Source organism: Trichosurus vulpecula, chromosome 2 (assembly GCF_011100635.1).
Source record: "Trichosurus vulpecula isolate mTriVul1 chromosome 2, mTriVul1.pri, whole genome shotgun sequence".
Classification (NCBI taxonomy): Eukaryota; Metazoa; Chordata; class Mammalia; order Diprotodontia; family Phalangeridae; genus Trichosurus; species Trichosurus vulpecula.
The window spans coordinates 265,134,009-265,149,171 of record NC_050574.1 but is presented as its reverse complement, the minus strand read 5'-3'; the positions used below and the strand labels follow the sequence as shown (position 1 = coordinate 265,149,171).

General features: G+C 39.6%; 1 protein-coding gene across 1 annotated transcript; it reads left to right on the top strand.

The window, feature by feature from the left end:
* The first annotated feature begins 12,870 nt into the window (after nt 1-12,870).
* LOC118835716 (olfactory receptor 8D4-like) lies at nt 12,871-13,803 on the top strand. Its single transcript, XM_036742961.1, has one exon. It carries the CDS (start codon nt 12,871-12,873, stop codon nt 13,801-13,803), a length of 933 nt encoding a protein of 310 aa, XP_036598856.1.
* Nucleotides 13,804-15,163: the final 1,360 nt, after the last annotated feature.

Below are 15,163 nucleotides of genomic sequence, written 5' to 3'. Positions count from 1 at the left end.
TTGCTCATAGTCATATAACCAGCAAGTGTTAGAGAGAGAACTGGAACTCAGGTCTTTCTGACACCTGGTCTAGCCCTACTTCCAAGAGCAAATGTTGGAATTTCTCTTTTGCTCTTCTTGCATCTTGTATTCTACATAATTGTGACTGTCCCCTTATAAAACACGAGCTCCTTGAGGGAAGGGAATGCATTATTGGGGGGGCGGGCAGGGAGAAGGAGGGAAGGAGATGATGGTGATATTCACAGCACCTAGCACATAGTATCCAATGCATGCCTGTTGATATAAATGGAAAGAACAAAAACCCCTCAATTGAATGCTGTGTATTTATCATGCACAAGCTCAGTCCAAAAGAAGAAATGACAAAATGTATCTCTCTCCCTTTTTGCAGGGTTGGGAAATTATGAATGTGGAACATCGCATATGCTATTAGCCATAGTTGATGAACTGATTAGTTTTGCTGAACTGCTTCCCACCCCCTTTCTTCTCTATTGTATGTTATAAGCAACTATTGTAAGTTAGTTAGTAAAGGCACTGAGTAGAGTCCTTGTCTTAGAGCCAGAAAGGACCTAGAATCAAGTCTGAGACACACTTTCTGTGCAATCTGGAAAAAGTCACTTAACCTCTTAGTGTCCTAGACATCTAAGAGTTTCCACATAAATAAAACCATTGGTCCAGACCACCACCAACACCACCCTAAAAAATAAGCTACATAACTGATCATTAAAATTCCATGGAAAGTCCAGGGCAGAAAATTATCAGGAATAAACATGTTTTAAGAAACAGAGAAAATGTATATAAAGCGTTTTGTAACTGTAACACACTATGCAAACCTATTATTGTTATGTATGAGAGGATAATGCCAAGTTGATTGTATGCCATCGAGCAACTGAGCAATCTGAACATAACTAAGAAACTCACCTTCCTCTACCCTGGTGTGGTAAAAGAAACCTCTCTCCTTCTGACTTTTATTCTAGTCACTCGGCGATCTCACATTGCTCTCTAAAGCCAAGTGAAAGGTAAGCAAAAACCACATTTATCCTTGGAATTCCATCTTCTCCAAAATGCCTAAACACCTCTTTACCCACAGTAGCATCTTCCTGAGACACACAGTGAGCTCATGAGTTTTGTTTTCTGCTACAGTATTTTGGACATATAAATACTGAATCAGTTGGTCTCTAAGGTGTTTTTCATCTCCCGAGAACCTGCTGTGTTTTTGTAAAACAACGATTTCCCAAGCATTTTTTTTTTTTATCAATGAGACACCCTCTTTTGAAAATGAGCAAGGCCAGAGATGTCAGAGGGCCATCTAGCCCAGGATTAGAAACTGGTTTTGTATTCAGCATCAATGCTTCAGACTAGATGAGAAAAATAAAGTCCTATTTATGGAAGTTTACAGAATCTCAATTTGGCAAATTTCTAGTTATTTTTAAAGGCAGAAGAAAGTCTTCTCCATACAATCCCACTACCCCACTTTCCTTCCCCACCTCATGGTGATATAGTATAAAAACACTGGGCTTGAGTCAGAATATCTAGGTCAAATAATTATGGATTTAGTTCTGGAAGATACCTCAGAAAACATAAAGTCTAGCTAGCCCCCTTGTTTTACAGATGAGGAAACTGAGGCTTAGAGAAATTATTGCTTGACTGGGGTTACTCAGAAAATAAGTGGCAAATTGGGATTTGAACTTGTGTCATCCAACTCCAAATTCACGGCTCTTTCTACTATTCCATGGTTTGTGTCCCAGTTCTGGAGCTTAGTTTCTTTATCAGTAAAAGAAAGGGTTATTGGCAATTACATTGCTAATGACTAGATGACTTCTCAAAGGCAGCATGGTGCAGTGAAAAAGACACTGGCTCTACTGTCAGAGGACCTGGGTTCAAATTCTTTGTCTGTTTACTACTTTGGTGAGCTGGGTCAAGGTTACCTTTCATGGGCCATCTGCAAAATGGACTGGATAGCATCTGAAGTCCCATTCAGCTCTTTTTTGAGGTAAACCTATCATTCAAAGGATTCTATGTATTACCAGTTCTGGAGAACCACTACTCTATGATCCATCAAAGATGACCCCTACCTCCTGTATCCCATATTTCCTCTTCCCACTAATTCTATGGTTCTGCAGGAAGGTTATCAAATGGCACTAAATTCAAAGAGGCCCATCACCAAAATGCTGCCCACCAGATCGAATGTGTGGTCAGGACCAACTCATAAAACCCTCTAATAAGTTGCAAAAGTGCTGTAATCAATAATGATGCTGGAAACCCTTATGCCAATTTTTGAAACCACAGGGCTTTTAAACTTTAAAGTAAGTTCTGAACACTGTTCAGCTGTGAATGCAGCCTGCTGACTTTCTTGGAGATAGCACAGGATAGATGGCCCAGATCCTAGGGTGGAATTTCTAGAACTAAGACATTTAAGTGTCCTTTATGGGACCATTTGAATTGTTTGATAAAGTACTGTGTGAAAGAAGGATCAGACTGGTTCTGCTTGTTCACAGAGGACACATATAGCATCCATATATAGAAAATGCAGAATTATGGATCTCAGTTAGGTATAAGAAAAAATTCATATGAAGGTTTTAAGTTAACTGTCCTAAAATAGAACAGAGATAGTAGGATATGCAGGGAGAAAAGATGCCTCATTTTAGGAAACATTTGGTGTGACTAAAATGTCAACTTTGTTCTTTCCTCTGGGAGGGGCCTTCCAACCAACTATGTATAAGAATCACAAACTAGGATGGGAATGCTAACAGCTCAGCAAAGAGGGGACATAGCAACTTTGGGAGTGTCCCTCTTTGGGAAGCCTTGCAATCAGTTCTCCTTGTTTGGCAGAACAATGCACCCCTGGTCCAATTCAATCCACAGAGAATGCTTCACATTGGCTCTCTACACTAAGTGGACTTGAAAAGGTATGTAAGTCAATGTTGTACAGGAGGTGGGCTAAAACTGCATTAGGCAATCCTCCTTAGTGTACTAATAAGCTTTTTTCCTTTCAATTTGGCTATTTACTTTATTTTACCTACAGCTTTTGGACCACTGGTAAAAGGGATTCTCCATGTGCTCTCTAGGAAACCAGATGGAGAATTCCCTCGACAAGGTTTCTCCTCACTGGGGGCCTTCTAGCAGAAGCTGGATTGCCACTCATTATGGGTGGCTATAGAATAGATTGTTGGTCAGTTCAGGATAGGAATAGATAACCTCTGATGTCCCTTTAAATTCTGATTCAGAGGATGTCCAACCTTGGGAGAACTGCCTTGATTACTGGTTCTTCCCCAGTGTAAAAAAAAATCGGTTTACCTATGCTGAGAGACATAGATTGATCTGTTTGGAATTGGAATGTTTGGAATCTTAGACTCCACCCAGGACACTGGCTTTTCCCATCTGTAGGAGGAAGGAGGCTTTGGAGGCCACTTACTCCAAAATTCAAAACAAAACAAAATGAAACACCACAACCAACTAGAAGAAACATCATTATAGAAGATTTCTCTGTGCAGATCTGGAACCCATTTGAGAAAGTGTATACCTGTTGCAATTCCCCCAAGCTGAAGATAACCTGGGAAACTGTAATACTGGGATTGCAACATTAATGCTCACAGTATGCCTGTGCAAATCATTGGATCATCCCAATGGGTACAATTAAAAGTTTTCCTCCCCAATATGAGGCAGAGGATCATAGGACAATCATTTTTCTAATATAGGATTTTTCTCCCTCAGGAGTCTCACCAGGTCCTCTTGTGACTTAAACTATGATGCTAAAGCTTAATGTGATAAAATAAAAGTTGGGTCCTGTGTTAACCAGGCTTAGGGTTTCCATAAAATATTTCCAAGTCATTTTGCCTATTTCGGCATGCTCTTGGACACTCAGGTCTTCTAGTCCATACAAATAATCTTGAGTCTTTGAAGGACAAAGCTGAGCATGTTCTGCATGTTGGCTTGCTCTCTCCCATTAGTATCCACTAAAATTTTTTTAATTGGGATCCAGGGAGTGTACTTTCAGTGTATCATTATTATCTAGCTCAGGGGCCTACATAATAGGGAGAATCCCTAGAGGTTGACAGGGAGTTGAGTAAGTATTGTATCTCCATCCCAATTTTTATCTAGGTGAGATCAGGTTAAAATTAATGGCAAGACCAGGTTTAGAAGTAGACAGACTCCAGGAATACCACTTCTAGGGCTATATCCCAAAGAAATAATACAAGTGGGAAAAAGACCTATACGTTCAAAAATATTTATAGCAGTTTTTTTGTGGTGGTAAAGAATTGGAAATCAAGGGGCAGCCCATCATTTGGGGCATGGATAAACAAGTTGTGTTATATGAATGTAATGGAATACTATCGTGCTATGAGAAATGAGGAGCAGATGGACTTCACAATGGCCTGGAAAGACTGATATGATCTGATGCTGAGTGAGGGGAGCAGAACCAGGAGAACATTATACACGAGTACAGACACAGGTTATCTCTGATGACTAACTTTGATAGACTTGGCTCTTCTCAGCAATACAAGGTTCTAAGACAACTTCAAAAGACTCATGATGGAAAAAGAGTTTCACATGCAGAGAAAGAATTATGGAGTCTGAATGCAGATTGAAGCAAACCGCTCTCTTTTTTATTGTTTTTGTTTCTGTTTTCTTTCTTCTTTCTCATGGTTCATTCTGTTGGTTAAAGTTCTTCTTTACAACTTGACTATTGTGAAAATATGTTTAGTGTGAAGGTATACATAGAACCTACATAGGTATTGCTCAGTGTCTTCTGTGGGGAGTGGGGAGGAGACAGAGGGAGAGAAAATTTGAAACCCCCAAACTTGAGGAACTGAACCTTGTAAAGCAAAAATTAAAATTAATTAATTAATTAATAAATAAAAAATAAAGTAGGTGTACACTGTAAAGTGCATCCTGAAGGAAACATGTGTAAGGGGTAGTGTAATCCAGTCACTTTGCCTTGCCAGTGATGGGGATTTGGGTGCAGTAAATTGCGATTAGCTGAGTGCAAGGAAAGCTCATCACAATCTGATTATGTACACAAATAGTCCCCACTGTAACAAGGGATCATACTTCAAAGGTTAGTCAGTATCGATGTATATTCCCTAGAGGCAATGTTTTATACGTGGTAGTTAGGCTGCTAGACCAGGTAACATAAAAGCCAATGAACTTGTTTCACACTCAAAGCTTAGTACAACCAAATGGTGTTATAGAACCTAAGCTCCAGGTATAACTGCATGTATTTCTGCAGTGACAATTTGGGAAACTGAAGTTCTCTCTGTCTTTTCCTTGCCCCAGGCACAACTATCAGCCAGGAAAGAGAAGTAGGGGTAGGACTCCTCCAGCTCCAAGCCATTGCTTATGGCTTTGTAGGGAGGGTGGAGAGTTCCATTAGGTTAGGACGGTTTGTGATACTTAGGGGGCCCAGTAAAGATGGGTAAAGAACTGTCAAGAATAGGGCCTCCTACTAAGTGATGATCCCAGGATGTAGGGTCTGAAGGTATAGGGTGAGCTTCTCCCTTCTTTTCTTCTTTGAGCTCTGAGAATTGGACCTCCTGCTTCTCTTAACTCCCAGGCATTCAAAAGTGTCCTTCTTTGTCCCATTGCCATCTTCTTCTTATTACTTCAACAAGATTGGGGGAGATGACAGGATTTAGAACTGGAAAGGATCTTAGGGATCATTGTATCTTCAGTTCCTTCATTTTTCAGATGAGGAAATCAAGGCTCAGAGAGGATGAGTTAATTACTAAAATACCTATTAAGTAGTAGAGTGAGGACTTGAACTCAGATGTTCTGATTCACCACTTTGATTCTTTGCCTCTAGGCTGATGGACTTTTTGGGCATTGAGTGGAATCTTAGGGTATTCAGTTATGGGTGCCACATATTAGGAAGCACGATAATTAGGTGGAGAGCATCCAGGTGAGGATGACCAGGAAGATGGAGGCTCTTGAAATCATAGCAGATGAGAAAACATAGCAGTTGAAAGAACTGAGGATATTTATCTTCAAGAAGAGATGACTTGGTGGGCATGGGTTAAGGCATAATTAAGCTGTCTTCAAGTATTTGAAAGGCTCTTTTTATATTGGATGTGTTCTATTTGACCCTGAAGGGTAGACATACAGTAAGAGCAATGGATACAAATTGTAGAGGCTTATACTACTTTGATGTGAGAATAGACCACCCCCTTGATCCGTAACAATTAAACATCCTGAAGTGGAATATGGCAGCTGAGGGGAGGTAGTGACATCTTTAAGTAGAGGCTGAATGCACACTTTTAAAATACTTTGAATTCTTATGCATGGATAGTTCTAGATGGCTTCCAAAGGCTCTGAGAGACTGATTCAGTGTAAGCTCCTTGAGGGCAAGGTCTGTTCCATTTTTATCTATATGGCCTCAATGTCTTGCACATAGTAGGTGCTTAACAAATGCTTGCTGATTGATTAAAGGACTAAAATAAGATGCATATGCTTCTCAGAGGAAAAAGGAATGACTTTCCTGGGCACTCATTTTATCAAGGGAACTGAAGAGGGACAGGGTCAGGGTTCTAGAGAAAAGATCATGGCATGCCTGGCACAAAGTACACACTTAATTAATGCTTGTTGACTTGCTGCCTTTGTTAGAAGAAGGGAATGAGAATATAGTGAGGAGGGTAGGGATGGTGGTGGATTAGAGTAGCATTTAGACTATTGAGAAGAGCACCCTGGCACTATAAGAAGAAAGGAGTAAACTTGAGGCTCTCCTGACTCCCTCCCATCTTCTCTCTCTGTTACTTGTGCGGGAACCCAGAAGCAGGGGCCATGGTGGTCCTAGGTAGCAGGAACAGGAATAAGGGGTTTCAGGAGAGGGAATGGTTGTGGCTATTGGTTTGGAGCTGCTGTTCTAGAATGATTATCTGTTCACATGTAAGAGCCTAATGTCAGATTTTGAAAACTGCAGACTGCATAGCTATGTCTACATGAATACAGTGCATACATATATTTATATATGTGTTTATATATCCATATACATGAATATAATACATACACAGATGTGTGTATGCATATGTATGTATGTATCTCTTGCCAAGAAAACCTCAAATGGGATCACAAAGAGTTTGACATGACAGAGAAATGACTGAACAGCAAGAAAATCTATATGTATATCGATATCTATCTATCGGTCTATCTATCTATCTATCTATCCATCTACCTACCTATCTATCTATCTGTCTTTGTATCATCTTGTTTAGTATCAATTGGCCAGTTCTTTCTTTTCTCCCTGAGTCATTGACTGGCATCAGCAGCACTGAACCTCCCCAAAGGAGTGAGTAGAGCAGTTCATTGTACCTTAAGGAATGCCTCAGCCAATAAGCCACCTGAGGGTTTTGGCATATAAACACAGCATACTCTTGTGCTATCTCTACCAAAATAGCAGAGTTTTGTGATTCCCAGATTCCAGGGAAAAACTGATCCCTGAAGACATTAAGGAGACCTGCTTCTCAGAGTTTCTCCAGGTTGCTCTTTGCCTTAATTTTCCCACCTATGTTTTGCAGATATTGACGTTTCACTGGTAGAAACTGGATGATACTTCTGACCATTTGATGATGTGGTTCACGAACTTCCTGGTACCTTCAGTCTGCATACATTCCACACTAGATCACATAGGACTAATAGAAAATCAATCACTTTCCTATGTATCCTATAGGAGAACTTCCTTCTTTAAATATCTATAAATTATTTTAACTACAGTCAATTCAATTCTTCATGTTAATGGTGAAGAATAGCACCATTGAGGATTAGACATGAGAATGCCAAAGTAATCTTTTAGTCTTCTTAGTTATATTTTACTCAAAATATTACACATAGTTTGTTTTTCCAGAATTAATCTCTATCAGCTGGGTAATGGGTGTCCCATGAGACTCTAGCACTGGATGGGATAGCAGAAATTGTTCTGGGGTAAGCAATTCACTACACATAACCTGCAAGGAATATAAGAATAAAGGAATGAAAAAGTACTCAGTAAGCATTTATTAAACGTCAATAATTTTGCTAAGCAGTCAAGATACAAGGAAATATGTGAAACAGTCCATGCTTTCAAGGAGCTCACTTTCTCTTTGAGGGGCACAACACACGTAGGAGAGTTCAGCTGAAAAGTGCATGGGAAGAAAAATCTGATGATCCTTAGAGAATAATATTTGAGAACTAAGAAAGTCAGTAGGCTGCATTCACAGCTGAACAGTGTTCAGAACTTACTTCAAAGTTTAAAAGCCCTGTGGTTTCATCAATGAGCATAGGGGCTTTCAGGACTGACATTGATTTCAACACTTTTGCACCTTATTAGAGGGTTTTGTGAGTTGGTCCTGACCACATATTTGATCTCTTGGCCAGCATTTTGGTGATGGGCCTCTTTGAATTTAGTGCCATTTAATAACCTTCCTGCAGAAGCATAGAATTAGTGGGAAGAGGAAATATGGGATACAAGAGGTAGGGGTCATCTTTGATCAATCATAGATCAGTGGTTCTCCAGAACTGGCAATATATAGAATCCTTTGAATAATAGGATCATTGATCCTCAGAAAAGAGCTGAAAGGGCCTTCAGATGCTATCCATTCCATTTTGCAGATGGCCCATGAAAGGTACCCTTGACCAAGCTCACCAAGGCAATAAACAGACAAAGAATTTGAACCCAGGTCCTCTGACAGTAGAGCCAGTGACTTTTTCACTGCACCATGCTGCCTTTGAGAAGTCATGTAGTCATTTCCAATGTAAATGCCAATAACCTTTTCTTTCACTGATAAAGAAACTGAGCTCCAGAGCTGGGACAGTGGAAAGAGCCCTGGATTTGGAGGTGGATGACACAGGTTCAAATCCCAATTTGTCACTTGTTTTCTGAGTAACCTCAGTCAAGTAGTAATTTCTCTAATCCTCGGTTTCCTCATCTGTAAAACAAGGGGGCTAGCTAGACTTTATGTTTTCTGAGGTACCTTCCAGAACTAAATCCATAATCATTTGACCTAGATATTCTGACTCAAGCCCAGTGTTTTTATATTATATCACCATGAGGAGGCGAAGGAAAGTGGGGTAGTGGGATTGTATGGAGAAGACTTTCTTCTGCCTTTAAAAATAACTAGAAATTTGCCAAGTCGAGATTCTGTAAACTTCCATAAATGAGACTTTGTTTTTCTCATCTCTGAAGCATTGATGCTGAATACAAAACCAGTTTCTAATCCTGGGCTAGATGGCCCTCTGACATCTCTGGCCTTCCTCATTTCCAAAGAGGTTGCATCATTGAAAAAAAAATGCTTGGGAAATCATTGTTTTACAAAAACACAGCAGGTTCTCGGGAGATGAAAAACACCTTAGGGACCAACTGATTCAGTATTTATACGTCCAAAATACTGAAGCAGAAAACAAAACTCATGAGCTCACTGTGTGTCTCAGGAAGATGCTACTGTGAATAGAGGTGTTTAGGCATTTTAGAGAAGACAGAATTCCAAGAATAAATATGGTCTTTACTTACCTTTTGCTAGGCTTTAGAGAGCAATGTGAGATTGCTGAGTGGCTAGAATAAAAGCCAGAAGGAGAGAGATTTCTCTTACCACACCAGGGTAGAGGAAGGTGAGTTTTCCAGTTATGTTCAGATTGTTCAGTTCTTCGATGGTATACAATCAACTTGGCATTACCCTCTCATACATAGCAATAACAGGTTTGCATAGTGCTTTATAGTCACAAAATCCTTTTTATACATTTCCTCTGTTTCTCAAAACATGCTTATTCCTACTAATTTCTGCCCTGGACTTTCCATGGAATTTTGATGATCAGTTATGTAGTTTATTTTGGGGGGGTGGTAGTCTGGACCAGTGGTTTTATTTATATGGAAACTTTTAGATGTGTAGGACACTAAGAGGTTAAGTGACTTTTTCCAGGTTGCACAGAAAGTGTGTCTCAGACTTGATTCTAGGTCCTTTCTGGCTCTAAGACAAGGCCTCTACTCAGTGCCTTTAGTAACTCACTTATAGTAGTTGCTTATAACAGAATAGAGAAGAAAGGGGGTGGGAAGCAGTTCAGCCTAACTAATCAATTCGTCAGCTATGTCTAACAGCACATGCGATGTTCCACATTCATAACTCCCCAACACTGCAAAAAGGAAGTGAGATTCATGTTGTCATTTCTTCTTTTGGACTGAGCTTGTACATGATAATATAAAGCATTCAATTGAGGGGTTTTTGTTCTTTCCATTTATATCAACAGGCATGCATTGGATACTATGTGCTAGGTGCCATGAATATAACCATCAACTCCTTCCCTCCCCCTCTTTGCTCCCCCCACCCAAACAATTCAGTCCCTTCCCTCAAGGAGCTCACATTTTATAAGGGGAGAGTCACAATTATGTAGAATACAAGATGCAAGAAGAGCAAAAGAGAAATTCCAACATTTGCTCTTGGAAGTAGGGCTAGACCAGGTGTCAGAAAGACCTGAGTTCCAGTTCTCTCTCTGACACTTGCTGGTTATATGACTATGAGCAAATCATTTAGAATCACCAAGCCTCAGTTCTCTAATGTATAAAGTGAGCCTATTCATCCCTATATGCCACTGGAATTCTGGGAGACTCAAATGAAATAATACATGCAAAGCACTTTGCAAACTTCAGAGCACAATACAAATATCATTTATCATTATTGTCTTACTGTTCTTATTTCTAAATTCATTTACACTGCACCCCTCCCCCATTAGAAGATTGAAGCAGAGTCGAACTGAGAAGAAAACATGGATTTCTTGGTTTTCCATGTATAGGAGGACCTGTGCTAGGAAAGTCCTGGACCAAAGGGACTGGACGGACACAGCCAGGACTGACGGAACTCTGAGCTGGCAAAGTGGCTTCTGTCTCTCCTCTATATGAGATTACCTGTTTGGGAGTAGCTGGCATTCTGGTCGATCTTTACCCAGCCATCACAGTAACCTTTATCAATGTCAAGATACCCCTCACCTGAATCACTGCAACGCTCTCTATAATGATGGGCTAGGATCCCTTCTTGCCCTGTCTAGCATACTGACAACTCTTGGCAGTCTTGGTATTTCTTTCTTGGAGAGAACAATCCCATGGGCACTGCCCTTCCCCCAGTTCTCATGCTCCTGCTTAGTTATAAGGAGTTGTAAGGTCTGAATAATAATATATTCTCAAGCTAGTTACTTGACATTGATAAAGGGTAGTTTGGTGCTGAGGCCCTGGAGTGAGGGTGACTGGTGGATTCAGATGGGTAGGTCTAGGTGAGGGAGATCTTTGAGAGGTGTTGCTGACCTCTAAACTTTATTGATATTTAAACTCACTTGTTACTTGTCTTCTGGCAAAAGAATTTGTAGCCTAATAAAACAGATGGGAAAAGTATATGATGGAGACAAAAAGTCCTTTCTGGGTCCCTAAAATTGTACCACACAGTAAGTCCCCCCATTTTAAAAAAAAGTTTAATCAAAATGTGTTTTATCTGTTTCCTACCTCCCTTCCATTGCATTGAAAAAAATTAACAAAACCCATTTGAAAAATATGTAAAGTGAAGCAAAACAAATTCCTGCATTATCTATGTTCCCCTCTCTCCCCTCCCCTGCCAAAAGGCTCATTCTACACCTTAAGTCTATCACTTCTCTGTCAGAATGTTGGTGATATCCTTCATCTTTGATCAACTGAAATCATGGTTAGTTATTATGTAGATCAGAGTTCATAAGTCTTTCAAATCTTTTGTCATTACAAAGTTGTTGTTATATTGTATAAATTGTTGTTTTTGTTCACTTCACTCAGTATTTAAGATGTCCCAGGTTTCTCTGAAAGTATCCCTTTCACCATTTCTTCTAGGATAATAGTATCCTATTGCATTCATATACCATAATTTGTTCCGTCCTTTCCCAGGTGATATTCGTCTTCATAGTTTCTAGTTCTTTGATAGCACAAAAGAATTGCTGTAAATAATTTTGTACTTATAAGACCCTTTCCTCATTCTTTGATGTCTTTGGGAGTATTGACCTTATAGTAGTATCACTGGGTTAAAGTTTATGCACAGTTCAGTAACTTTTAGCCAGAGTGGTTAGACTACTTTATGATTCCTCCAGCAGCACACTCAAGTTTTCCCACAACTGCTCCAATATTTCTCATTTTCCTTTTTTTGTCAAGTGTCAATCAGATGGATGTGGAGTGGAACCTCAGAGTTGCTTTAATTTTAATTTCTGTAATTAATGATGATTTGGGGTATTTTTATATGTCTATTGTTAAGTGAAATTTCTTCCTAATTTGCTTGTTCCTATTCCTTTACCATTTAACAATTAGAAGATGGCTTTTATTCCTATATATTTGAATTGATTCCTTATGTAGGTTGACTATGAGAACTTTATCAGGGAAACTTACTGAAAAGATTTTTTCCCCAGTTACTTTTGTCCTTTCTAATCCTAGCTGCATTGGTTTTATTTTACCTTTTGTTTGACCAAAGCTGTCCATTTTATCTTCTGTGATCCTTTTGTTCAGTCATTAAATCTTCTCCTATCCACAGCTCTCAACAGCAATTTCTTTATTGCTCTTCTAATTTGTTTGTATCACCATTTATGTGTAAGTCGTGTACCTATTTATAGCTTATCTTGGTATAGTTGTGGGAGATGTTGGTCTATACCTACTTTCTGCTGACCACTTTCTCATTTTTCCAGCAAATCTTGTCTCTTTGTTTTTAAGACCAATTCTGCCTAGAGGAAATAAACTCATTAGATGTGGGACAGGGGTGGGGTGGGGGAGTGGCAGGATCAAGAGAGGTCAGGCTTCAGAGTTTCCCAGTCATTTTTACCTTCCTTTGAGGAAAGGGAACCAAGAAGGGGAAGAGTTGTATACTTTTCTAATGTGATTCTTACTTCTTATTCTCACAGGTTTCCTCCTAGAAAATGAGAAGAGGAAATCAGTCTGAAGTCACTATGTTTATTCTTGAGGGACTGACAGATGAGCCAGAGCTTCAGATGCCCCTCTTCTTCATTTTCTTGGGCATCTATACAGTCACTGTGATGGGGAACCTGGGCATGATCATACTGATTAGATTTAGTTCTCAACTCCATACCCCCATGTACTATTTGCTCAGCAGTTTGTCTGTTTTAGACCTCTGTTATTCCTCTGTCATTACCCCCCAAATGCTAGTGGGATTTTTATTCGAAGATAAAACTATCTCCTATTCTAGGTGCACGACTCAACTCTTTTTCTTCTGCATTTTTGTTATTTCTGAGTGCTATATGCTGGCAGCTATGGCTTATGATCGCTATGTTGCCATCTGTAATCCTCTACTGTACCACATCCTCATGTCCCCTCGAGTCTGCTCCTTGCTGGTGATCTCTGTGTTTTCTGTGGGCTTCACAGATGCAGTGATACACACAGGTTGTATACTGAGGTTGCCATTCTGTGGGCCAAATGTAATCAGTCATTACTTCTGTGACATTGTCGCCCTCATCAAACTCTCTTGCTCCAGCACTTACTTAGATGAGCTCTTGATTTTTGTTATTGGTGGATTCAACATGGTAGCAACCAGTTTGACAATCATAATTTCTTATGCTTTTATCCTTTCCAGTATCCTCTGCATCAACTCCAAAGAGGGCAGGTCAAAAGCCTTTAGTACCTGTAGTTCCCATCTCATGGCGGTCATTGTGTTTTATGAATCCCTCATGTCCATGTATCTCAAACCTTCTTCCAGTAACAACGTGGCCCTGGAAAAAATGTCCTCCGTGTTTTATACTACAGTGATTCCCATGCTGAACCCCTTGATCTACAGCCTGAGAAATAAGGATGTGAAGACTGCATTGAAGAACCTCACAGAAAGGAAAATATTCTGATAGTTGGCATAATTTTTACATCTATATTTCTTGCTAATAAAGTAAACATAATAACTTAGATTTTATTTTTATTCTCTTTCCACTTCAAACTTAGGTATGTATTTCCCGTTTTTACCCTTTTATACTTATCCAACCTGACTAGAAAGAAGAATGCCTACAATTATGGAAGATTAATTTTTTTCTGTCTCTCCCTTTCCTGATCCCTCTTCCACACATCTGCCAAGTAGATGTTTCTAAAGTACTGGTCTGACTACGCATGAGTAAACTGTTTCCTCCAATGAAATATAAACTCCTAGAAAGCAAGGACTCTCATTTTTGTCTTCGTATTCTCAGTACCCAGCAGTGTCAAGCGCATACAAGATGCTTAATAAACACTTATTGACTGACTGATTGATTACTTAAGAAATTTTACTGATTCCATATTATCTTTAGGGAAAGATAAAAACCTCTCTGTCACTTAAAGCCATTTAAAATCTGACTCCATTCTATCTTTCGAGATTCAGCTTAGAATGAACACTGTCAGAGCTAATAGCACTTATTTTACATTTACTGAGAATCATTGGAAGATAACAAAATCAAGGATTTTTGATGTAAAGCCAGTTGCAACCAGCATATTCCCATTGCCTTACTCCATCTCTCACAAAGAAGCTCATTTCAGCTCCTGATAACAGCAGCCTTAATGAGTTGAGGGTCTCTCCAGATCTCAGCAGCAATGACTGTTCTCCTGGAGATTGCTTTTATCCCCCAGATCTGGATGCTTCATTAGCTTGTGGTTGCTCTGCCAATTGTCAGAGTGGGTCTAGGAGTCTATGAGATGGAGGTAACATACAACAACTATGTACAAATAAGATATACACGCACACACACACACACACACACACTTGTGTGTGTGTGACAAATTAGAAACCAACAGAGGGAAGGTAACTAAGGTTAAAGAGCACTGAGATGACAGTAAATGGGTATCAGTCAGGGGTCTAGCAGGGCCTAGTCAAGATTTCCTACATAACAATCTGGCATTCATACTGTTCCCCATATGTAACATTCCATTTTCCATTTCCATGCCTGAATACAGGCTGTCCTCAAAACCTAATGCCCTCCCTTGTCTATCTCTTTATGAGAAGCAACAACTCCTATATATCTTTTTTGTCTGCCTAGTTAATTCTCTTCTTTAGCTCTTTCAAAAATTACTTTGAATTTTTTCTGTGTATATTTTGTATTACTTTCCTGTTCACATGTTGTCACCTCTCTCCCCTCTGGCACCTTGTTTTCTTTTCCCAATACAAATCCCAGGGATGGGCAAATAGCGGATACTGAATAGATGCGTATGGAACTGAGAATATTTCTTTGAATTGATTTATCC